The sequence below is a fragment of the Crocodylus porosus genome, unplaced genomic scaffold, assembly GCF_001723895.1.
Source record: "Crocodylus porosus isolate Cpor-Errol unplaced genomic scaffold, CroPor_comp1, whole genome shotgun sequence".
Lineage (NCBI taxonomy): Eukaryota > Metazoa > Chordata > Crocodylia > Crocodylidae > Crocodylus > Crocodylus porosus.
Window position 1 is genome coordinate 46,219,181 of NW_017728947.1, and position 25,446 is coordinate 46,244,626.

General features: G+C 42.7%; 2 protein-coding genes across 5 annotated transcripts in view; one reads left to right on the plus strand and one right to left on the minus strand.

The window, feature by feature from the left end:
* Window positions 1-6,888, plus strand: part of MPP5 (membrane palmitoylated protein 5) — a 70,544-nt gene extending 63,656 nt beyond the window's left edge. For all 4 annotated transcript variants that reach the window (XM_019551301.1, XM_019551304.1, XM_019551303.1 and 1 more), the window contains one exon: window positions 3,699-6,888. In XM_019551301.1, the coding sequence (XP_019406846.1) occupies window positions 3,699-3,875 (177 nt within the window). In that variant the 3' untranslated portion in view covers window positions 3,876-6,888. The remainder of the gene's footprint in view (window positions 1-3,698) is intronic.
* A 1,372-nt stretch (window positions 6,889-8,260) lies between these two features.
* Window positions 8,261-25,399, minus strand: ATP6V1D (ATPase H+ transporting V1 subunit D). The gene is made up of 9 exons (XM_019551307.1): window positions 25,186-25,399; window positions 22,311-22,428; window positions 20,603-20,682; window positions 18,122-18,189; window positions 16,937-16,981; window positions 16,341-16,444; window positions 15,603-15,669; window positions 10,441-10,519; window positions 8,261-9,012 (listed from the first exon to the last, which is right to left on the minus strand). Exons 1-9 carry the CDS (start codon window positions 25,224-25,226, stop codon window positions 8,871-8,873), a joined length of 744 nt encoding a protein of 247 aa, XP_019406852.1. The 5' UTR covers window positions 25,227-25,399; the 3' UTR covers window positions 8,261-8,870.
* Window positions 25,400-25,446: the final 47 nt, after the last annotated feature.

Genomic DNA, 25,446 nt, shown 5'->3' on the forward strand with positions numbered 1-25,446 from the left:
TTTATACAGAAATAGTAGAACCATTATTAAACCACTGTGATCGGTTCTGGTGTCCACACTTCAAAAAGGATGTTGAAAAGTTGGAAAGCGTTAAGACAGGAGAATTAACAGCTGAAGATCTGGAGGCTTATCAGAGAGTGGCTAAAACTCAAACTCTTAAGTATTTTATCCAAGAGAAGGTTAAAAAAGAAGTGGCTTGATAATGTAGTATGAGTACATACATGCAGAAGTGCTTTCTGATGATAGATAGCTCTTTAATCAGCAGAAAAAGGCTTGTTCTGGATTTTCCATTCCTTGTAATCTTTAAGTCAAAACTGTATTCTTAAGAGATCTTAAGCTAAAGTAGAGGTATGAATTCAATGCAGGAATTAGTGGATATGGTTCTGTTGTCCAGGTTCTACAGGAGGCCAGACCAGGTCATACTGTAATCTATAAAAGACCCTTTTGACACCCTGTAAAAGAGATTGGTGTGATATTTTTAGTCAGATTTTAATAGGAGTAGAAAAAGGAGAGATTAGCCCAAAAAAGGCTTTTGATTTGAAATGTCTTACAGATCTGTTTCTCTAGGCTCTTCCTCTCCATTCAGTCTTTATTCTATTGTTGTTTCCTTTTCCTTGGTCCAAGGCGTCCTCTGAGTAGTGATAATACACTTATTTCATATTGGTACAAGATTTTCGAAAGTTTGTGTATCTAGTTGAACACATGTGTACAAGAGCTGCATATAGGCATATAACAGTCTGGCCCTCTGTTTCAAAGGTGTATGAAGAAGATGCTTTTGGATTTCTCACAGTTTAAACACAAAGGAGTCTATTACAGAGATAAGGGGGTAAATTTGTTTCACTAAATACCATTCAGAAAGTACCCTGATGAAAGTTTGCGCCAGGTACCTTCAGGGATATTTGTTTAAATAATGGATATGTTTTCAATGTATGTTTTTCAGAATTAAGAAAGAGGAAATTACTTGACCTTCCATGGGAAGTTTTTATGTTCCAGCAGGGTTTCAAAATGGTTGCATAAGACCTCAACAGATCCATATCGGGCTGTTTCACCAAGCCAGAAGTTAGCTCTCTACAATAGAATAAAACCTGGAGACTTGATGGGGGAATCTGAAAGCTAAGAGAAAAGCTTTCCAAGCAATTTAAGGACATAGATTTCATAGACATTAGGGCTGGAAGGGACCTCACGAGATCATCGGGTCCAGCCCCCACCCAAGGGACAGGAAGTCAGCTGGGGTCAGATCACCCCAGCAAGATAAGCATCCAAGGAGGTTGCCCCCTCCCCTCCTTTGTGCTCCATGTGTCATGGGGCTTTTAAGTCTCTGCCAGGGGTGCTGGCTGCAGCCCAGGCTGGGGAAAGGGGCTGAGCTGTGCCAATGCTTCTGCTGCTTGGCACACCCTGTGATGGCATAGTAGACATGGGTGAGAGCTGCCAGGGCTTCATCAAGACTATGTGAGCCTTTGGTCCTCTCTGAACGTGACCCTAATGAAGAAGCACATCAGGCAACATTACCAGCCCGGAATGCCTGATGGATGGACTTTTTTGGGACAGAGGCTATGTAGCAGCTTCTTGTCAGCTCAGCTGGTTTCAACCACCAAGCTACCAACAGGAAGCCTGGGATGGCCCTGCAAAACGCTGGTAGCATAGCAATGTGTATTGTAAAGCTAATTCAGTTTGGTTCTTCACTTTTAATGTTAGTGAATAATTTTCAGCTAGACTATACTAGAAGCACTTTGCCAGTATAATTACGCATGTAATACTGTATGGCAAAGCAATCCCATTATGAATACATCTACCAACAAGAGTCTTGCCAGTATAACTGTATCATACCAGGGGCTTTTGCTAGCTAAGCTACACCAGTCCAAGGGTCACTCATTTCACCTGTGATCAACCAAACCAGCAAACATACGCGGATTTTAAAATGGTTTGTTCTCATTTACTTTCCCTCATAATTAACCTTGTTTCCCACTGTTCTTGCTTTTTTTTAATTGGCAAATATTGCATATGCACTAATAAGTTGAGCTGCTAGTCTGCTTGATGTTGCAGGCTAAGCCCGTTGAGGGTAAGAGCTTGCTTAGGCGCTACAGAAAGTAATGTAGGAAGGATTCACTGCACAGCACTCTTCCATTGACCCAGTCTGGTATGAGGTACTGAACGTGACCCTTGAAGTATTAGAAATGTTAATGCTAGAAAATGTTTTTGCCAGATTCAGATTGATATTATTATATTTTCTCTCTCTTTCTCAGTTCCCACTGCCATTTCAGTTGGATCTGGCATTCATCGTACTCTTCCCGAGCAGTTATGCAGGGCTGATAATTTTCAGTGTCAAATAAAATAATTACGTGCTTAGTTTTTTGTCACAGTAATTTAAAAAGCATTTGGGATGGATGTGGGTATATTGCTGGTGGTGGGAAAGTGAGAATATTTTTTGGTTACAAATTATTTCCACCTTTAATGGCCCAGTTGGGGATTACATAACAGGAATTTTTTTTTTGGTTTGACAGAAGTTCCCACTTTCCTCCTTCCCCCAGGATATACTTGGGGTAGTGGGGGTTTTTTTTGTTTGTTTGTTTGTTTTTTTTACTAAAGCCCGGCAAAGTTCAGGCTTAATCTGCAAAACTCTTGGGCCTATTTAAAATTCCCAGTTACTAAGTATTGTAGTGAAATAAGTATTTGCGCTCTCATGCAATCTTTCTGGCTCTGCTACCTCCGCTTCCACCGTCTTGAAAGTGTCTTTTCCATTTTCCCTGCAATATGTATTCAGTGTTGAGATGATTCTTTCAGTTTGCCTTGTGTGGCTTTTACCTTGTTTCTCATTACAGTTGTCTGGTCCATTCCCTAGACATTTTCAGGGGGGTATATTTTAAGTGACAACTGTTATCTTAAACTATGGTGTAATACTTGTTGCATGTGTTGTGTTACACCTGTAGAGTTGTGGGTTTTTTCTTTCTGTAACTAAGTTCACATCTGCATATAAACAAAGTCATTGTGACAGTATTTCAATATCACTTGTTCTTCTTGTTGAAAGGTGGTGGACTTAGGAGCTTGTCATTGTTGCCCTTACTTCAGATGAAATACTTTCACGCTCACTTCCTTCAGAGGCAGTCGCATGCTGAACAGTACATTGCAGTGTTCATTCCATCTTTTTCTTTGCATTCTCTACAGATAGTTTTACTCAAAACTGCATCAGTTTAATGAGGCGATAAGACTTAGTGTGACCAGCAGCTTTCCCTCTAAGCCGCGCAGCCGCACAGGCACTCCTGACAGCGCAGCATGAGCGTGCCTACGTGGCCGCTCACGCCACACAGCTTAGAGGGAATGCTGGTGACCAGTGGGGCTTCCTGACCAGTTGCTACTAAAGACTTCGGAGTCTTTTTAAAGCACATACTACAAACTTCCTTACATGTAAGCAGCTCTCAAAACATGCAGCAATATCTGTTACCTTTCTTCCCTTTTAGTGGCAGTTTGAATCGTATATTATAGTTGCACATTTCTGTATTTTTCTCAGCCTTTTGTGTATGGAATTTGATTTTTCTAGCAGTTTGCAAGTCAGATTTGCCAATGTAATGGAGCTCTGTATGGGAAATATAAGAATTTTTTTATGCAAGTCCTTTTGTGCTTTCTTCAGTGACTCTAGATGGAGGTGTGTGATATGTTCATATGTTTGCAGTACTTCAATTTCGCTTGCATTCTCATTACAGCCAGAAGAACTGCGAGAGATCATAGAGAAGACCAGAGAGATGGAGCAGAACAATGGACACTACCTTGACACAGCAATTGTGAATTCTGATCTGGACAAGGCATATCAGGAGCTACTTCGACTAATAAACAAACTCGATACAGAGCCTCAGTGGGTGCCATCCACCTGGTTACGATGAAAATGAACAATTCCAAGGGAGGAGTGAATTTCTCTCTGGCAATCTGTCAGAGTGAGATTGTGCAGATTGTAATATTAGATGGCAGTGTGAGCTCTAGACCTCTGTGGTTCCACCCCTTGATAGTGTATTTGTGAAGAAACATCCATTAGGCAGCTTGTGAATAGAAAGATTAACTGAGTGTTTGAGTTTTCTTCTCCTCTTTGGACTAAAAGCGGAAACTGAAAACAAGCCAGTAAAGTTTCTAGACCTTAAGATATCCTTTCTATAAGCTGCTTTAGACATCATAAATGCACCTATCTTCTACCTAAAAATCACCTTAAAGAGACTTTAAATGTGTATATATTCAGTCCATATGGTCAGTTATAAATATTGTTATTTAACACTTAAGTTAATTATCTTGTGGAACACGATGCAAGTTTGAGCATATACCTTTTGGGTAGAGGAATAATATACACAAGAAACTATGGTTGTATTAATTAGGAAAATCTTCCCTTAAAGAAATAAAGGTGCCACTTGGGTCTGGAGCCGACCTGTTAGGCTTGAATTTTTTTAAACGAAAAATGACATTCCACTTTCTAATAGCACTGTACTTTGATAAATGTGTATAATGTAAATATTTCACCTTCTTTGGTCTTTTTAGTCAAACTTTGTAAATCACACTTGACTGCACATTAACTTTAGGTCCAATGAAAATATACTGATCTTTTTAGATGTGATATTTTTATGGGATTTTTTTCTTTAAAGCATATCAATTGATTGGAGGAACTTTCTTCCCCACAGATCTGTAGAGCTATTTAGAAGGCAGAGGTTATATTTTTATGAAAAAATAATCATTGTTATAAAACACGCTGATTTATTTTTTTTTCTTTTTTTAATTCTTCCTCAATGTAAACAGTTCTCAAGTTTCTAACAAAAAGGTTACTGACTAAATAGGCTGATGTGATGAACATTGGAAGATTGTCTTCTATTTTTGTATGGACATGGTGGCTCCTTACAGATGTGGGGGAAAAAAAATATATTTTCAGCTCGGTGTACCGCACAGTGCATGCCCAGAAGAGGCATTTATGTTAGTTTGACCAGCTCGCCTGTCTATATAGATCAGGCACATCAGCAGAACTTTTTGGCACTTGAACCAGCTTCAGATAAAAGAACCAAAAAGCCCAAATGAAACTCCTGATCCATACAGATGCTGGGGAACTAGATTAAACTAGTGCACTTCCTCTTCCAGTAAAGTGTTGTTGGCTTTTATTAGGGGGGGGGGGCCACATCTGTCAGTGGCTGGTATGTTTTGTTGACTGTTGATTACTAACTGGAATTTAAATTTGCTGAATGTAGCTACTGTGTAAAGTAAACCAGTAATTAATTGACCAGTAAGTTACTGTTTTGCATTTGCTCAGTATTGCAGTAAAACTGAGTGTAAAGCACTGGCAACTGACTTAGAAGTCGCACAGAAGGGGAATTTTTAAAAAACTGCTGAAAAAAGGAAGGGAGAGAAAGAACTCAAGGAACAAAAATGTAATATAAGGTCTACGTTCTACCATATTCTGCCAACTAAGATCAGAACGTTCCTACATCCTGAAAGAATTTTCTGACCTGTGAAGATTTAAGGGCTGCAGCTGCCACATCTGTAGCAGTGCTGTTTTAAATAGTGAAACTAAAGAGTAAGTATCTTGTTTTTGCTTTTGGATCACGTGAACAAACTTGAATGTGATTTTTTTTTTTTTTTTTTTTTTTTTCCCATTTTAGGCATAGCATTTCCTTGTTCCTTCAGTTAAACACTGGAATCACATCAATAGGTAGCTGAATTCAACTTAACATTGAGGAACAAAGTTAGCTGTTTTTTGACATCGTATTGTGTATACTTTTATTAACAAATTTTAATTGAATATATTCAGGCAAAACCCTTGCCTTTTTATGTTCGCAGTTGAATGAAGAGCTCTAGGGTGCATAGTGAGCAAGTTAATGTGAAAAAGTTGTTTCAAGTAACTTTCATAGTTAGTCGACTAACATTCTGTAGCGAACAAATACACTGCATTTTATCTTCACTGGCTAGAGACCCCTAGCAAGTTGACTGCCTTAGAGAAGTTATGTGCTGTTTAATAGGATTCTAGAGTTGGGTTAAGAGAATAGTCTGTAGACAGGCAGCAAAAGGAAACTTTAAATGATACTGACATAAACTTCCTGTCATATTAGAGCTGTATTCAGTGTAACGGTGACTGCCTTGATGCAATATTGCATGCAGCATTGTAGCCATGTTGTCATACTGTTAATGTTTATGAGGGCTGGTGAATTTTTCTTCCTTTTGGACTAATAAGCGCTTTATTTTCTCTCTCATGTTCCCCTGAATTTTGTGAGATGAAAACTTTATTAGATAAACAAGTTTCTCATATATAGATTTACACTTTGTTGCCAGATGTTCAACTGTACCCACTCTTCATTTTTGTGTGTGCTCTTGTAGTTCACAATGAGATCAATTTATGGAAGTCAGAAGTTGGTAGGTCATAGTACCTAATACTGGCTTGGTCTCCAGTTGTGGGTAGGCTTAGGCAATGCTCAGAAGTAAAACAGGCTCTGCATTTTCCACCAGTTTTAGGGCTGGACCTTGAATTGCTTTGAAATGGAGTAAGAAAGCACTTTCTACCATTTTATCATGAAGGAAAAATGTATTAATTCCCTTTGGAGTTAAAGACAGTGGAACACTTCAACATTATCATAAGCTTGAAAGGGGAAGGTATTTTTTTTACCAATCCGGACTTACTGAAAAACGCATTTTGTTAGCTGAACTGAACAAAAGTATTAAGGAGTGTGAATGTAATTGTGGCTTTTTAAAATAAGATGGGGACTTCACGCCTTAAAAATTAAGGTATCACTTAACTGTGGTTAGCCCCATGTTGTACTTTTATACGTGTACCTGCACTCTGTATTTTCAGACATCATGAACTGCACACTGATGTAAAAAATGTAAAATATTTCTAGATTTAAAATAAATCACTGTACAATTTTATCTGATGCAGCTATACTCAAAGTTGTTTTTTTCTGTATTAGCAAGTACTTAAGCAAAGACTGCTTTGGGTGTTGTTGTGAATACTGTTACTTCAGCATTTCAGTTGGTTCAACAGTGTCACTTATCTGTGCCCAAAAAAAGCAGTGCTGGGGAGGGGAGGGGAGTGAAGTGTCCTTTGGGCATCCAAGTAGATAAAAGTATCAGCTGCTTCTGCAGCAACTCATTAGAAAACATTTGACAGGGAAGATCCCAAATTAATGGATGAGCTTAGTCTGCTCTTGTACTTTATTTCTCAGTAGGATTTGAGGGCAACAGCAGAAAGTCTTCCCCATGCCCTCGTTATATTAAGGTTGCATTACCACGCACTCATGGTAGGGAATGCATAATGGAAGTTATGCAGTTCTGTACATGGTGTTAGTCTAATGATCTTACACTGTTTTTGAGAGGACCCTATCCTCTTGTACTCCACAGCAGACTGGTTATTTAGCAGGTAGTAAGTTTGTACACTGTTGTAACCCTACTCTGAACAGCCTTATTATTATAGGAGTAGGATTGCCTAACACTGATTTTTTTTCCTCATAGGGAAAGCTAAAACAAGTTGGGGGGGGGGGCTATAAAAAAAATACATCCCTTGAACAAGAACCTCCCTGACATGCTAGGTGTTTGGTAATTAAGTTTTTTTCCCCACAGCCATCTGTTGAGGAACATTTTCCCCCACTACATGCACATATATGTATACTCTTTTTTTCAGAAAGAATAAACTGTCTCTGTAGTCTACCTTCAACAGAACTTTCCTGAATTTCCTTACAGAGTGTAGTACTCAGCCTGCATATACTGGCTACAAGAATTAGCAGAAAAAATGTGAGAACAACCAGTAGTGAGCTATGCTCAAGAAATCCTGGGCTAGGAAGGTCTACTACTACGAAGTAAACTTGGAGAAACCAGTTATTGAAACAAATGGCACAGCCCAGAGTCTCACTCCCTTAACCAATCTCTCTATTTACTTCCTGAGGATTGGAGGCAAGTGCATTTACTGTGACAGCAGTGCATGAAGAGCAGAGGAAAAAATCACCTTCATTTAGCCCAGGTATAGCTTGCTCACCCAAAACCAATACAGCAAGGATTGGAAATCCCATCTCAGTAATAAACCTGGTTCACTAAAATAAGCTGCCCTTTCAGTTCTGTTTTGAGTCGCATATAAAAGTTTATCCCTTATAATTCTGTGTTTACTCCCAAGTCATCTCACCATAGATAAGTGAACATAGAAATAGCCCTGTCACGGTAAACCCCAGTTCAAGATGAGGGTACCTTTGTACTGATTCCAGGGTTGTCAGGTTATGACTTTCTGCTAGCACTTAATAAAGCATTATAAACCACCAAAGACATTTAAGATTCTTTTACTGTTATACAGCATAGACATGCACATGAATTGGCAAAATCTAATCACAAAATGAAAGATTTTTTTCCCAGGCAAATGGTAACAATTGTGCAACAGGTGTGTTCAATCATAAGGCTGTGAATTTCACTAACAAGTTTAGAAAGCTGGGTTATGCACACTCAACATCTTCCAAGTTGTAGAAATACATGTTTAACTTTTTTTCAAGTATCATGCATTTTCTCCTCCCCACCAGTTATTTTCCACCATCTAGAAAGAAAAGCAGAGGGACTGACTATTCTGCATTTTACACATGCCCTGAAAGAGGGAGGGGAGTATCTATTTCATTCTTAATGGGAAATGAATCATCAGATGCGTGTGGTAGACAAGAAGTACTAGGCCACTATCATATGCCAAAAAGCTTTTCTTGTAAGAACGACAAAAGACCAAACTTTACCCTCAGCAGTCATCTTTCCAGAATTCTAGTCTCCCAGGAAAAAGCCACAGTCCAATCTGATTACAAGGCTAATACACCAAATGAAGAGCCATGTTTATAAATATTTTCCAGATTAATATCCCAGTGAACATACCACCCTCTGTGTCCCCCTGTACAGAGCTACTCAAAGAGGAGGTCCTCATCCTTTTCTTCTACTAGCAGGTTGGCAGGCTCACGTTCCCCACCAGCTGCTCTCCACAACTCCCGCTCTTTTTCTGACTTCTCTTTCAATATTTTCTTTTTCTCCTGGATTTTCTTTAACCTACAGGAAGAGAGTCAAGGTGATTTACAAAGTCTTCACTGGTAGCATACCTGTGCTAAATACAGTAGGACAGCATATTAGTCTCCTCTTGCCATGAAACACTCCATCCCTCTGTAGTTTAGCGCACAAGGAAGGAAGAGACTGAATGAGGCTGGCAGCTGACAATTTAAAAATCTAATGTTGCCACTTTGACTTGGTCAGTTTCCCCCCTCCCTCCATCTGTGAATTAAACTACTATTTATTTACCTACTTATTTGGGGCTCATGTTGGTTTTGAGGAAATCCTAAGAACTTCATCCATCGCTTATAAGGTAGAATTAGTTGACAGAGAAGAGAAAAAGAATGTAACAAGGCAGGAAGAGAAAGTAGTACACAGGAAGATTACAGGTACAAAGGAACAGAGAAGGGGAATGACAAGTCAAAACAATGACTTTGGGGAGCTCGGTGCTTGGGAAACTTAATACTAAGAGGTTTAGAGGGATAGAAGAAATGGCCCAAAAAAACAGATTTCCATTAGGTCAGAAAGAAGCTTGTATTTGAGTCTGCTACCGCCTTCTTATAGCCCTGCCAAATTAAAAATGACCTTCTCAAGATCCTCATTTCTGAAAGCCTTTAAAAAACCTGCAGATGCATCCAAGGCATATAGTTTGCTTCTTGGCTCCTTACACCAGGTGTTAGAGCCATGTTCAGCACCACAGCCAAACAGCATGAGAGCATCTTGAAGAACAACTTCCCCTTTGATTCACTAGCACATATGGCAGTAAGCATTCCTTCCAGAGAAAAAAACAACATACAAAGCATTTTTACATGTCTTAGTGCACAGAATGTGCTCTCTTTTTGTAAAGAATTACTCCTCCACCTCTCTCCATTCTATTACTCCCCTCCCCGCTTTTTGTATCAGCTTGAAACTAGGATGACAACCAGCATCGTATGTCTAGACAGGTGTCTGCAAGCAAGAGCTTCAGTACCCATTTAGGAATCCTATATAAAGAGCCGAAGCTTTCATTTTGAAGGATACCCACAGGCCAGGCTCCATCAAAAATCCTATCAGCGTTCTAGAAAAAGACTACAGTCACGCTGCCATGCCAGAAGTAGCCCAGGACATCCTTTGGTACTGTGAAAAGCCACCAACCTTGCTCTGTGCAACAAGTGTCCTTAGAGCAAGACACTGTACAGCAAGAATCCCTCCCAAGGACTTAGCCCCAGGATGTAATGTCAAACACAGAGGCAGGGCCTTATTTCCTCCCACCCCAACTACCCGGCTATGAATCTGTTGTGCAGCTTCGATGAGCTGGAGCATTCCTAGACACAGAAGACAGTTCTCTCCTTAACTCCCCCTCACCATTTCTTTATTCTACAAAGGATCAGTCTGGGGTAAAGAAAGGGAAGTGATAGAACCAGCCTGGCCCCAAACACCTAGATGTCATACCTGTAGAACTCCTCTCGCTCTCTCTCATCCAACTCTGTGATGATATAGGACAGTGTGCGCTCAATCCTAGGAATAATCACTGAGAGAAACAAATAAGGAAGTCACTGCACTGCTGTCAAACTAAACATGAAAATAGAGCTAATGGAATGCAAAGGCCAGATTATGCATTCACCAAGTTAGCCCAGTGATCAGTTTATCTGGGGAAGGTTTAAGTCAGGGGTCAGCAAACCTCAGCACACATGCCAAGCATGGCACCCAAGGCCATTTTGCTCAGCACGCCACTGCCAACTTGGGCTCTAAGCAGCTGCTGTCAGCCACAGAACTCAGGATGCTTCCAGCAGGTGGTTGGGGTCGGCTGCAAACAGCTGCTCCAGGCACGTCAGCACTCCAGCACCTTCAAAGGTAAACCTTGTGGTTTTTTCGGCACTCTGGCCAAAAAACGTTACCTACCCCTGATTTAAATCCTTTCATCAGAGCACATGGCCAACTAAATGCTATTTTCTTTAACCTTCTGTTCTACACCAATGCTTTAGCACAGACAGCTGTAGGGGGTCCAGTAGAGACAGAAAAAGAAGTTCAGTCTGTTTTTCCTTAAAGAACTTTTTTGCGTGCATCTAACTTAAAACTTGTCTTTGGATAGCTTCAGGTCACTGATCCTCCCTCACCTTTAGACTGAACAATCTGCTTTCTTTCCACATTCCTACAGTCTTAAACTGCAATCTCCTCTCACCCCTTCCAAATTAAGCTAAAAAGGTCAGATTTTTTCATTACTAACAGTATAGGCTTCCAAAAACCATCCAGCTGCTGGAAACAGTGACCAGATATGCTGTATACTGGGGCACTGTGCTGTGGGAGGCGCTTTCTTGAGTGAGGCAGAATGAGATGCGCCAATAATACTCTGATCACTTGGATTACAGGACATATCTACAAACATTCAGGTATTTAACAATACTGGACAAATTACAGTTTTGGAAATGGCACTCTGCTATCAGATTCTTTGAGCAGCTCTACTGAATGGGGTACTTCTACCCTCCTACTACCAGTCTCAAAAGGTCCATAATTGCCACATTAACGTCTTCCACAATAAAACCCAGGTTTTAGTATCCCTTTTTCAATGAAGAAGACATTTTACAATGTTTGTTTGTTTTTCACACAAAGCTGGCTGCCAGAAGATGTGCCCAACTGTGTGTGGTATAAAAACATTTAAAATATTTGCCATAAGGACAGAAGGTGGCAACATTTTAAATGGAGCTTTAAAAGGTCAGAAAAGCTACAGCAAGGGACAAGACTGGCAAAGGCGGTGGCTTGCACACCAACACGACCAAGATTGCTTGGAAGGCCAAACAGGAAGGCACTCACAGTGACAGGATCTGAGTGGCAAGAAGCAGACAAGGCCTGAGAGTTCAATAGGTCAAGTCCATGGAAAGCAGTATTTTAAGTGAGGACAGCTTAAAACTGTAGTCCAAATGAAGCAGTTCAGAAGAGGAAATAGGAATGTAGTGCATGGTCATGTTCCCTCCTTGTGAAAAGGTAGATGTCTCCATGACTTAAGGAGGCTCTTGAAATAATCATGGCATGTTTATACACGTTTGGGAGGTGGGGGGAAGGGTATTTAGAGTGGCTTTTAGGAGCCACTCTAATTAAAATGCCCACAGCAGCTCATGTATTCAGTGTCCCGCGTTCCAAAATGGTGGCAGGGGTGCTTTAACTAAAGCTCTTCGAACAAGCTTTACTTAAAGTGCCCCTGCCGCTATTTTGAAATATGGGACACTGAGCACACAAAATGCTGCAAGACGCTGGAGCATTCTTATCAAAACGCTCCAGTAGACTCAATTAATCGAGTGTGCTCTGACACTTTCTAATGCGAATGTGCTGGAACAGGTGTATAGGCACCCTTGGTGTCCAAAGATGGAAACTGGATAACAAATGTTAAGAGGAAATAGCAGTAGCAATGCACATGGACACTACTGCAGAGCTGGCAAAAGGCAGGAGGTGCAAACGTCAAAAATATGGAAAATACTTCAGGCTTGGGGACAACACCAAAGGTTCATGAGATAACATCCATCTCAGTCAACAAATGGCATGATACAATGTTTGCTGACATTTTCCTAGGTCCAGAAGCACCATCTTAAGCACCTGTACATATTTGATATCTTCAGACAGAAACTTGATGAAGCACATCATTAAAAGTACTTTAATGAAATTCACAGAATGACTGCAACCCCAGAGTCTGTTCTGCATCAAGAGTTATCAAAACTTAAATGTCATGAACCTCATTTTAATAGACAGATTGCCTCTCGCTTGCTTTCCCTCGCACACTAATCACCTCCATCGCCTTCCAAAAAAAGTGTCACAGAGCATCCCCATGGCAACAAAAACAGCTGCCTTATGTTATGCCTTAGTACAGTGCATTAAATCTTCCCTTTTCTTCCAGCCAACCCCATGTGATCCACCAGCTTTCTGCAGATCACTGGCAAACTCTGCAGACCACCATTTCAGAACAGTTTCATAGTTTGTGGGGTTGGAAGGGACCTGAACAGATCATGAAGTCCGACCCCCTGCCTAGGCAGGAAAGAATACTGGGGTCAAATGAACCCAGCAAGGTGTTCGCCTAGCCTTGTCTTAAAGACCCCCAGGGTAGGAGCCAGCACCACTTCGCTTGGAAGTTGGTTCCAGACCCTAGCCGCCCTGACTGTGAAGTAGTGTTTCCTGATGTCTAGTCTGAATCTACCCTCTGCCAGCTTGTGACTGTCATTCCTGGTCACTCCTGGTAGCACTCGGGGGAACAGGGACTCCCCCAATGCCTGCTGGTCCCCTCTAACTAGTTTGTAACAGGCCACTAGATCCCCCCTCAGCCTTCTCTTGTGGAGGCTGAACAGGTTCAGGTCCTGTAGCCTCTCCTCGTAGGGCCTGCCCTGCTGCCCCCTGATCATATGAGTGGCCCTCCTCTGGACCCTCTCCATGCTGTCCACATCCCTCTTGAAGTGCGGTACCCAGAACTGGACGCAGTACTCCAGCTGCGGCCTGACCAGTGCCACATAGAGGGGGAGGATCACCTCCTTGGACCTGCTCGAGATGCATCTGTGGATGCATGACAAGGTACAGTTGGCCTTCCTGACTGCATCCCCACACTGCCGGCCCATGTTCATCTATGACTCCAAGATCCTTTTCTGCCTCTGCACTGACAAGAGGGGAGTTCCCCAGCCTGTAGGTATGCTGCTGGTTCTTCCTCCCCAGGTGCATCATCTTGCACTTGTCAGTGTTGAAAACCCATCCTGTTCTCATCCGCCCACCCCTGTAACCTGTCTAGGTCCTATTGCAGCCTATTCCTCCTGTCCAGCGTGCCCACATCACCCCATATCTTAGTGTCATCAGCAAATTTGAACAGGGTGCTTTTTACCCCCCTTGTCCAAGTCACTGATGAAGATGTTGAACAGTGCGGGCCCAAGGACCAAGCCCTGGGGGACTCCAATGCCCATATCCCTCCAAGTCGAAAATGACCCATCCACCACCACTCTTTGGGTACAGCCCTCCAGCCAGTTAGCGAACCATTTGACTATGCAGGTGTCAACACCACCAGCACAGTTGACCTACAGGACCTAAAAACAGCTACCTCAACCTTTCTTCCAATGCTCACACTACCTTTGTTTCCCTATGATGAGCAGCATTGCATGGTTTACTGTACATATGTAATATTGATAGCAACTCTTGATCTTTACAGAAAGTCCTCAAACAGTAGAGCAAACTAAGAAAATTATCAACTAAGTACCAAGACTCTGCTCAAAAGGTGCACAGTTCCAAAAGATCTTGAGAGATTGGAAAGCTGGGTTGATACTAACAGGATGAAGTTCAGTGCTGACCAATGCAAGGTGCTACACCTCAGGAAGAATGATCAAAAATACAAAACGCAACACAAGTGACATCTGGGTGGATGGTAATGCTACAGAAAAGAATCTAGGCATCTTGATATACCACAGAATCAATATGAGTCTGCAGTTGTGATGCAGCTGCACAACAGAAGCAGTACGTGCAAGACACAGGAGGCAATAATGCCTCTCTACTCAGCATTGGCCAGGCCTCATCCAGAGTACTGTGTGAAGTTTTGGGCTCCACATTTTTAAAAAGATGTAAATAAAGTTAGAGAGGGTCAGGGGGCCAGGGGGCACAAAAATAATAAGAAACTTGAAAGACAGGTCATACAGGAAAGGTTGAAAGAAATAGACATGTTCAGGTTGTGGAAAAAGTGGTTTAGAAGAGACATGATGGTAACTTTCAAATACCTGAAGGGTTGCTATAGAGGGAAAACACTTTTTTTCTCTTGCTAGCATAGGCAAAGACTGATGGCTCGAAGTTGCAGCAAAGCAGGTTTAGGTTGGATAGAAGGAAAAACTTCTTCATTGTTAGAACAGTGAGACAGTAGAATAGCCTTCCTAGGGAAACTGTGGACTCTCTGTCACTGGAGGTATTCAAGAAGTTGAGCAGGCATTGGTCCAGGATCTAGGAATACCTGTGCTTAAGCTCTACTACAAGTATTTTCCACACTCCTGGGTTTTGCTGGTTGCCATGTGCAGCAGAGAGGGAATTTTTCCCCCTTACACTGCTACATGTCAGGGGTTGGCTTTTTTTTTTAAGCCTTCCTCAGAAGCACTGGGTGTTGGCTGCAGCCAAGGCTAGGGATTTTGACTGGGATGTGCAAATGTTCCTGATGGGACTTAAACAGAGAGGTTCCTGGCTAGAGAGTCCTGCCCCTCCATCCAGGGTCAGAGCGCAACTGCCGCATGTGTGGTCAGGAATGAACTTTACCCCATGATCATATCAATACAGACTGTGGAGGGTTTTGCCTTCCTCAGTAATGGCGAGCGTGGCGCTCTTTCTGTTATCTCTTGAGCATATTTTAACAACCTCTGCAACAACAGAATGTTGGCTACCATGGCCCCTCTGCTTTAACTGTGGCACATTACAGCCTCTTCTCTTGTTGCTTTGTCAGAATTGACTGCATAGTTTTGCTAATTATTTGGATAAGGATGATCCTCCCTCAGGCACAGGTCTGGATTAGATGACCTCTGTAGGTCCCTTCAAGCCTTACTTCTCTATGATTCTATGACCTCCTAAAGAGGCTCAAATATAATGGTCTTAAAAGGGGAAGCTTCCAACACACTTACCGTGTTCAATGGCATTCACACGTCTGTTCGTTATCTTAATGGCTTCATCCAAAGTAACAAAGGAAGTCTGACAAAATGAGACCAAATAATTAGCAAAACAATGAAAGCCAGCATTTTCAACATACAAGCAAAACCAACTGCCTTCTGTGAGCCATGTCTGTTGTTCTGGAAGGCTCAAGGCTACCCTGGTATAAACAGGTTGATTGCCATTAATGTTATGCCTTCCTGCTGCTGACCAAATACTGGCAGCAATCACCCTAGTGTTCCATATGTCAGCAGCCTACAGGGACATTATTAGCTAAGCATCACAAGAGATTTCAGAATAGCAGTGAGATAACTGGCCACAAGGAGGTCACTGAAGAGGTGCATCTGGGAGTTGCTAAACGAGCCCTTCACCTTCTCATATATTTTCAGCAGAAGGAAATATAGGTGAAGGATCAACAGCAGACAGAGCAAGTGTTCAGTGGCTGTGGCTGCCAACAGGAGCCATTGGTGAAGGGTGGTGGTGGGGCAGAAAAAAAGAAAAGAAACTGCAGACCCTGTTGAGAAAGAAGGGACACACTGAAAAAGGACTGCAGAAGAGAAAGAACACTGAAGCCCTTAGCTGCCAGGACTTCACAGCTCAAAGGGTGAAGGTACTCAAACTGAAAAACTGCACAGATTGTTGTGCCTCCAAAGCCAACAACTGTAAGAAAGCAGAAGCATGAGAAGCACCTTTGCTGGTGTTCTCTCACCCACCTGTAATGAGGCCAGTTCTACAAGCAGCTCCACTGCTTTTGCATAGTTCCTCTTCAGTTTTGCCAGCTGTTCCCCACCTCTTGCTAAGCCAGTCAGCTCATAACCTAAAACAACCCATCAATTTTAGTATCCCTAACAATAAAGATCAGGCCGCCACAAGTTACAGGTATGGGGAGGGTTCCAGCACTGGCAATGGGATGCTAAACTTTTCACTTCTGTCAGATGTTCTATCCTTGCAGAGCCTGGTATATGCAGAGTCATAACTGCTGGATAACTACTCTACAATGTATACAATGTCAACTAGTCCCATATTTGCTCATAGACACATTTACTATCAAAAGCAACCTCCTACTATTAAAGGTAACCTCTGCATTTCGAATCTCTACTGACATCCAAAGTTAAACTCCTCTCCAATCCCTGAAGGCAACTCCTCCAGGTCATGGTTGAGGAACAAGGGCAGAACAGCATGGAGGAAGTTTGCATTACCACTGCCGGTGCTGATAAAAATATCCAGAACTGTTACATATTTTCACAAAAAACTTCCCCCCAACTCCCAACACACACATCTGGAGATATAAAACATGTTTTGTACTTACTATCTCCTCCTTCTTGGTAGTGCTCAAACACTGGCAGAGTTACACCTGTTAAAAAGACATGAGTTTAAGAGGCATGCTAAGATTTGTTATTCAGACTACAGTGCTATGCTTGCAGAAGCAGAATATACTGCAGTGCAGCTATAGCTTTTTCAACTTGAAAAATAGATGCAAGATAACATTAAGAGACCCTACATGCATACAGCTGGGTTAAGTGAAGACTGTGGGAACAATACTCATAAAAGTACTTAAAAGGAATAAACACCAAGAATATTTAATAGAATGGAATCAGGCTAAACTTTAGGCTGCATGTGACAAAGTGCTTTCCAATAGTGACAGCTATTAGAATTGGCTTCTGGGAACATGACAGCTTCTACCACTTACTCATTAAGGCTGCAGAGAACAAAGCTCTGGAGAATGTGGGTTTTCCCTGTCGGTCAACTGGCCACTGGGATAGGAACCTAATAACCCCAGAACCCGTCACAGTTTCACAGGCAGAAACACTAGAAGATTCCCTGGCTCCCCTGAAGGCAGACGGCAGAGGGGCTGGAGAAAGCTGTGTGCAATGTTATGAAGGTAGTGACTGTTAGGGGGTGGCAAGAAAGGGTGCTCCCTGCAAGAAGACAGGGGAAGCTAAGTCCCTATTTGAAGGAGCTAGCTGTGACTGAGGAAAGGTTGACCCCAGGGGATTTTCACAGGAATTTTTGAGGGCTGGATGGTAGTCTGCAATGATTCTGTCAGTGTTGTTGTACCATTTGTTGCCAAAGCATTTGATCACTTTTTCTATTTCATACCATTTGTTCTTCCTTGTAAAAATCCCTTTTGCTTTACCAAAGTACCTGTAGTAAATCATGATTTCTGCCCTAATTAATAATCTGAATATACCCATTCAGCAGAACGGGGGACCAATAAGTTTATACAAGCTCAGCTGCATCTCCAGGAGCACCCCAACACTCAAGGTTTTGCCACAGCAACCCCCCTACTAACTTCTTACTACCATTAAGAAAACAAGACAAATTATAGGCACAACACTTATTTTCTCAGCAAGTGTCTCTACAACTAATGGAGGAAGGGAGAAACATGACTATGGAAGCACATATTTAGAAACAAACCTATGTATTCCAGAGTCTTCCCAGGAAAAACCAATGGGAAATACCCATGCTTTGCTAAAAGTAGGAAACTAGTCACCTGCTACATTGTCTTTCTTAGCTCTGATCTTGACTTGAGCCTTATTCACATTCTGGATCACAGTGGTACTGAAAGGAAGAAAAAGTATCTTGATTAGGCAGAATCTAATTGTACTCTAACTGATTATTGTGTGTATACAGCAAGCAGCTGTCAACCTGCTTCAAAAAACTGGTGCAACTAGTGTTCAGTTCAGGAAGACAGTTCACTCACAAACACTAGCAGTTAACTGCAGCAAGCTTCTTGTAAATGAACTGAAAGTTAACACAAGAGCAATGAAACTCCAATTGCAAAACTAAAGCAGTGCTTGTAAAAGTAAAGGGACAAGTCCCTTAAATGTGCATTTGACCACTGGCCATTAACGTACTTTCAAGCCTCATACTGGCTCCCAAAAACTAGCAGCGTACTTAGCAGGCAACTTCACAGGAACCTCTTAGTGCAGGAGTGGGCAAATGTGGCCCACCAGGCCATTCTATCCAACCCACAGGGCCCCCTCAAAATTAAGGAAATTAATATTTATCTGCCACTGGCTGCATGTCATTCGGCCCTCAATGGCTTGCCAAAACTCAGTAAGTGGCCCTCCACCCAAAATAATTGCCCACCCCTGTCCTAGTGGCAGTCTGTGACTAAGCTGCATATTCCCCAAAGCTGACATCCGAGTCCAAGTTCCAATGGCCAACTTGGTTGAGAGAACAATCAAGACAAATGGAAAGACATGCAAGGACTGTCCACCTGCAATACTATTATGTGATAAAGTCAAGTTTCTACAGTATTTAAAGGATCCACAATGATTTATAACCAATATGCATGTACTTGCTTTAAACACACAGAAATTAAGTTCCTTTAAGGAGAAAAATATCTGCCCACTACTTACAGCTCAGCATTTTAACAGATTAGAACAGGAAGTGAAAGTACCACTTCCAAATGAAACTGCAAAAGATTTTAAGAGAGGCTGCGCATCTCCAGCAAGAAGTAGTATCCCAAATCCTACATTAGGGTATTTACTGCTGCTTCAAAAGAGAAGAGCTATCTACTGCTGGGGTTTTAAACATATGGCCTGCAAGTTGGATCCAGACTGTGGAGCCACATGATCTGGCCTGTGGATCACTGGACTGACCCTACATACTAGCTCCAGCCCTACACACCCTGCACAAAGCACAGATGGTCAGTCTGGGGCTGCAAGCAGTACCTCCCCAACTGGCCCTGTTGGCTCTGGCTTGGGAGCCAGTGCCAATCTGGACTGGGCCATATTAGAACCATTGCAAAGGCCTGATCCAGCAGGGCACTGCATGCAGCATGCACCCATGCCAGCTGTTCTGCCAGTCAAACTCTGTGCATCACAGGCAGTACACACCGGCCCCAGGGCTCACTGTGTACACAGCACATGGCATATGCTGTGCATGGCACACAGGCTGGAACTGGTACTACATATGGCACAGATGGTCTGGGCTATAGGCTGCATGCAGTGCTCTGGACTGACCCCCTGTGCTGCCTGCTGCACCAAGTGCAGTACGTGTGCTGGGGCCAGTACACGCCAATGTTGGCTCCATATGCTGCATGCATAGTGAGCCCTGGAACCAGTGTGTGCTGTGCACTATGGCCCTGCACAAAGGGTTGGCCCCCATCTGGGTTGCAGACCAGCCCAGTGACCCCCATCTGGCTCACAGGGCCTGATGGTTTTGGCAACGCTAATCTACTACATCAAAAGTACATCCCCATGCCAGAAGGATGACACCCCCTATTTCCAGCAGTAACGATACCTAGCCCTGCTTGGCTTTACCAAGTCTTCTGTCATCACAGTCTGAGGCAACATGGTTGCCTCATTTGGATGAGGGTTTACAGAGCAATTCATTCTGCCATGTTTATACCTGATCAAAAGGTTTCAAAAAATATATATCTGATGTGAAATAATAGTTTACTCTTGAAAGAAAAAAGGAATGCAAAAGTCTCAGAGAACTGTGATGAAATCAAAAAATTATTATTCTTAATTTATACATGCAGCCCTCAATAATTCTATGATAAACTGCATTCAACCAGAAGGGAGAAAAGATCCCCTACTGAGTCAGTAGCATAGGAAAATTGGAGTAGATCTCCTCATGACAGTAGTAAGTGGTGATGTAGCCAGAGAAGAAAAAACCCTGCCTTTCTAGCTTTGCAAGAAACAGCAAAAGGAAAACTAGTCCAATGTTCTGTCGCACATTCATGTCTCTCTGCATTTCAGAGTCCAACTATGAAAAGCTGTTACTTAATCAACTGAGGATTTACACTTGCATGAAAACCAGGGTGTTTAACTTCCAAAGTATGTTTCCCTAGCACAAACTATTTTGCTCTCTTACCGTTTCCCCCCACCTTATCATAAGGCTGCCTTTTCCCTTATAATTCTTCTACTCGTTCCCCAGAAGAAAAAAAAGTCAACAGCTATCACTTCTGCAAAGGACACTACTGAGGATCCTGTGTGCTGAAATGCCAGTCGGTGGTCCTCACCTGAAGTCTCCTGCTGTGAACTTTGCTTCAGCAAGTGAAAAGGCAGCTTCTCTCATCACCTCACCCATCAATAACTTAGTCTGAGAGGAAACAGAGAAGGAAGTTTAAAGCATAACAATCATCAATCCTGAAAATCCTGGAAAATTAGCAGTGCAGCTGCCAACATTTAAGACATGAAGAAGAAAATCCTGTATCCCAAAGTTTCCCCAACATTGTGGGTCAAAAGTATGCAGGAGATTGCAAGCCCTGCAAGATTCAGTGCACAGTACAGATGGATACACAGTATAAGACCAATTATAATGTCTCCCTTTAAGACCTCTGTTTTATCACAAACTGGGAACCTCAATACAAGCTCCCCACCTTTAATTCAGACTCCCACCAGTTCTCATACCTCTCAAATTACAGAACAAATGCCTTCTCTTTTTTTGCAACTCTTCCCAGAACAGATAAAGCTTAGCCCTTATGACTGCAAAGAAAATACTGAAATGAAAATCTGGATATGAACTAATTCACTACTGCCTTCCAAGTCTGAAAGCTTGTCTGCCATGTTCTTGTCTGACCAGTTCTGATGGCTTGTCTATAACATGAAACAGAACCACTGCTTGCAGAAGTTTTCAGCAGCAGTTTCAGTCAAAGCGGTGCTGGACACAGGTCAGTTGCAAGAGCACAAAACAAAACACTCAGCAGCATTCCAAGCCTTGGGCCTCTCCCTAGTACTGCAGAGAACATGAATGCCCAAGAAACAAGAGCCATCTAGACAGGACTGGTTATCCCTACCTGCTAATTTGCTTAGCAAGCAATTGATATTACAAGTCAGCAGCATCCTCCCAAGCCAGGTGTAATTCAAAAAAGCATGAATACATGGCTAGTTAAAAACTAGTCCCATAGCACATTACACCATCAGCCAATTTCCAGCAGAGCCTAGACAGACCTCTGGGTACAGAAGGAAGCAGATCTATAGGACCATAGGAAAGTAAAGCTAGAAAGGATCTCATGAAGTCATCTAGTTCAGCTCCCTGCTCAAGGCAGGATCATCCCTGACCAAACCACCCCAGTCAAGTGTTTGCCTAATCAGCTCTTAAACTTTTGAAGCAATCTCCATTCCACAGTTTTTCTAGGTAGCCTTTTCCAGTAATTGACCATCCTAATAATCAGAAAGTTCCTCCTAAAGTCCTAAATTTCTCTTGCAGAAGCTTGAGGCTACTGCTCCTAGTCTTGTCCCCTAAGGCCACAGAGAAAAGCCCATTTCCATCCTCTCTGTAAACCATCAATCAGGTATTTGAAGACTGTTATCAAATTCCCCCTCAGTCTTCTATGGCTACTTGTAGAGGGAAGAGATTTGAAAGGTGCACCACAAGTGAAGAAAACCATTTCTGTCCACCTTCCCCTAAACATAACTTTTATTTATCATCAGCACTAAATCATTTCCCCTGCAGTGAATTTTGCAGGTCATGTCAAAACACAGGCGTTGATGTTAGAAAATAAAAAGAGTGCAAATTGCATGTATCCTACGGGGGGATGGGGATCACACCCAAATCTTCCGTGAGCTACCCGAGTACCTGAGAATGCAGGTTACCCACAAAGCTGTTCCAAATTCCAACCTATACAAAAGCAGTAGCAGCTTAAGCAGCATGGAAATGCAGGATTTAGAGAAAGCACATGATGAGTTCCTGACAGAGTGAGAAAGAAGAGAACACAGTTCACCTACCTCAATAATTTTCTTGAGGATCTGTCGGAATCGAAGAGTCAAAGCATCAGATTTTTTCTTTAAGAGGTTGCGACCTGTCTGGGCCCCTTTCAAACGAGCTTTCATGATGGTCTGAGCCCTGTTAATAATGAAGAGAAAAGGTCTTTCTGTTGTCACCCAATGGAATTAGGAGAAAGTTAAAAACATTTCTGAAGCAGAAAATGATCGATATTAAGAAGTAACAGAACAAATTCCTCTTTCCTGCCACACGCAGGCATTTCTGCTTTTTACAAACTGGAATTCATAATACCACCTCACAAATGGGGTTTACAAGGTTAGTGATTGTAAAGCCGAGGCTCTCGAAGTGCTGACAAGTGCTGTAAAAGGCATTGCCACTCAAGTAATCCTTCAGTTATTCCATCATACAAAGCCATTCATTGAGCGATCAAAACTCCCAGAAACTTAACTGATCTAGAACCCATAATGAAAAGCAAAACTAACCCACTATTGTCCTGAGTAGATTAGATTTACTTTCTGATAGTTTAACCCTTGCATCTTCTCAACACCCAGCAAATACTACAAAAAAGACAAGGATTCTTCATCTGACCTCATCTTACTAAATATTGATACAAACAGACTTTCCTATTTTGCCTCAAATGTAACAAATTCATACACACCTGTAGAGGAAACACTGTCCAAAGAGTGGGGTAAATCCCTATCCTAAGAAGTTTAGAAGTTACTGAAATAATTTGACTGTCTCCAAAGTAAAAAACACTTAGAATGCAACATATCCCCTATGCCAGAATAAAATATTAAACTCACTCCTTGTACAGACTTAGGAACTAAAGTCAGAAGGGCCATGGGTTTGGTTTCCATCTCAGCCACAAAGCATGTCTTTGCTGTAGAGTTTAGTGGTAGCAGTCACATTGCAAAACAATAGTTAAACTACACACAGCAGCTGTTAACAGGCAACAAGTTGTGCTAATTTGAGCAACAACCTAAGCATTGCTAGCACACATAGAAAAGACATTAAAAGTATTGCTCAGGTTGTTTCTGTAGTGGCGACAAGGCCACCAGCTTCCTCTGTGACCTTGGAAAAGCCATTTAACTGCCATTTGTCTCAGATGCCCACAAGTACAGCAGCAATACTACAAAGGCATGTTTTGAAAATAACTTCATTAAAAGTCTGAAAGATGTTCACATCCCATAGTGATGGAACAACTTAAGTATAGAGGCAGACAAACCCATGTGCATGTACACACACACACTTTTACTGCAAATGTCAGCAGTACCTTAAGGAACAGAAAGGAAGCTTCCCTTTTTTTAAGAACTAATTGCCTGAAACCTCACAAATCTGGAGGTTTCACAGCCCTGTATCAACTGGTTTATTCTGTCATCTAGCTATCAAAGGCTGGCTCATTTTCTGGTCCAAGTAAGATTTAACAAGCTCCATGTATAAACTACACACAATCCTGTTTACCATCAGAAAAGGGCAGAGCAGGTACAGCAAATGACTCCAAGCTTCTGATGTAGAAAGACATATGCCAACACGATACTTAACTCTCTCCAACCGTTAAAGTGAAATTACGTTTCACTTGGTGTAACCAATCTTAATGGAAAGCATAGACTTTATCAAAATGCCTCAACTCACAGAACACCCTAAATCCTTCCAGAAGGAAGAATAGGTATATAATTAACCCTGGAGCCCCTGCATCATCAGGTTTGGCAAACTGCATTTTAGGAGTGAGAGGCAACTGAAATGGAGGTATCAAGACTGAGGCAATGACCCTTCTGAGACACTAATCATCACTAAATACAACAAACAGCAGCCTCCCCACACCCAGCTTGAACAAGGAGGTGCAACTCACAGCCTGACCACCTGGATCAAGACAGCGGAGCTGCTGGAACTACCATTGCCAGCTTCCTATTAAAGGTGTGAGCAGCAGCTAGTAATTTCAAACAGACTAGGAATGGTCTTGCTGCTCAGGACAAAATTTGGATGCCCCTGGGGAAGTTCAATAACAGCACCATAAGAATAGTTCCATAGCTCAAGCATCTCATGTTCCGCTCCAATGATAGCCACGTTCCATGCTTTGTCAAAGGCATCTGACTATGTGACAAATCATTTGCTGTTAGGATCTGGAAAGTTACTAAAATATGGTTTTACATTCCAAGTATTTAACTTCCTCTCTTTTCTTAATCTCATGTCCCATTTCCCCACATGCTGTATTTCGCTATAACCATGATGCAGTAGCATTTCCTATCTGAATGAAAGGAAAGGCAAGTTTCAGTTCACCTTCCCCTACCAGCTCTATAAAGAAGACTTTAAAAGGTCTAGTTCTGCCTTCAGGAATAGCCTATAAGTAGCATGTGCCTTCAAGCAGAGAACCAAGGCCACACTTCCCAACTCACATAATGTCACCTTCTCTTAAAGAGTCAAGTAACTTGCTCCTAGCCCCTAACCTATTCTTCATGTCTCTGTCAGGTCTATGCTAGCGCCTGCTCTTGATACCATTAGGTCAGTGTTTCACCTCGGGGAGGAAGGAATAAGCAGGGCTGACAAGGGTACAGCGCTGACTCCTCAGGAGCTACATTTGCTGTTTGAGCTCACTGCCACAGCTGCTGCCAGCAGGCACCAGCAAAGCAGCTATCCTGCAGACCTGCACCCAGGAGGTTCCAGCAGCACAAATCCTGGAAAGAGGCCCTGAAGATGGACCGAGGCACCACCCGTCCGGCGAAGGGGACCCTCACTGAGGGTGGAGCGGCCTCCAGCCCCTCCGCCGGCCTCGTCTCCAGGCCAGTCCCCCAGGGCCCGGCGGGGGAAACATGTGAGGGGCAGAGCGAGGCCCCGAGCCCCTGCCAGCAACCGGCCGCCGCAGGGCCACGCGACACTCACATCCGCGAGGGGAAGACCTCGATCCGGTCCTTGCCCGACATGGCGGCTGCCGATCGCGCACCCCCGCGCCGCCGCCACCCGAACGTGTCACCACCAGGCGCAGAGGCAGACTCAGGCTCCCGTTCCGCTGCCCTCAGCTAGCCCCGCCCCCCGTCGCTGAGGTAACGGAAGAAGCCACGAGTGATAGGCTGCTGCCGCTGCCGCTTCCTCTCCAGTACATCCGGCTAGTAGCTGTCATGTGACCTTCCGTAGCTGACGCGC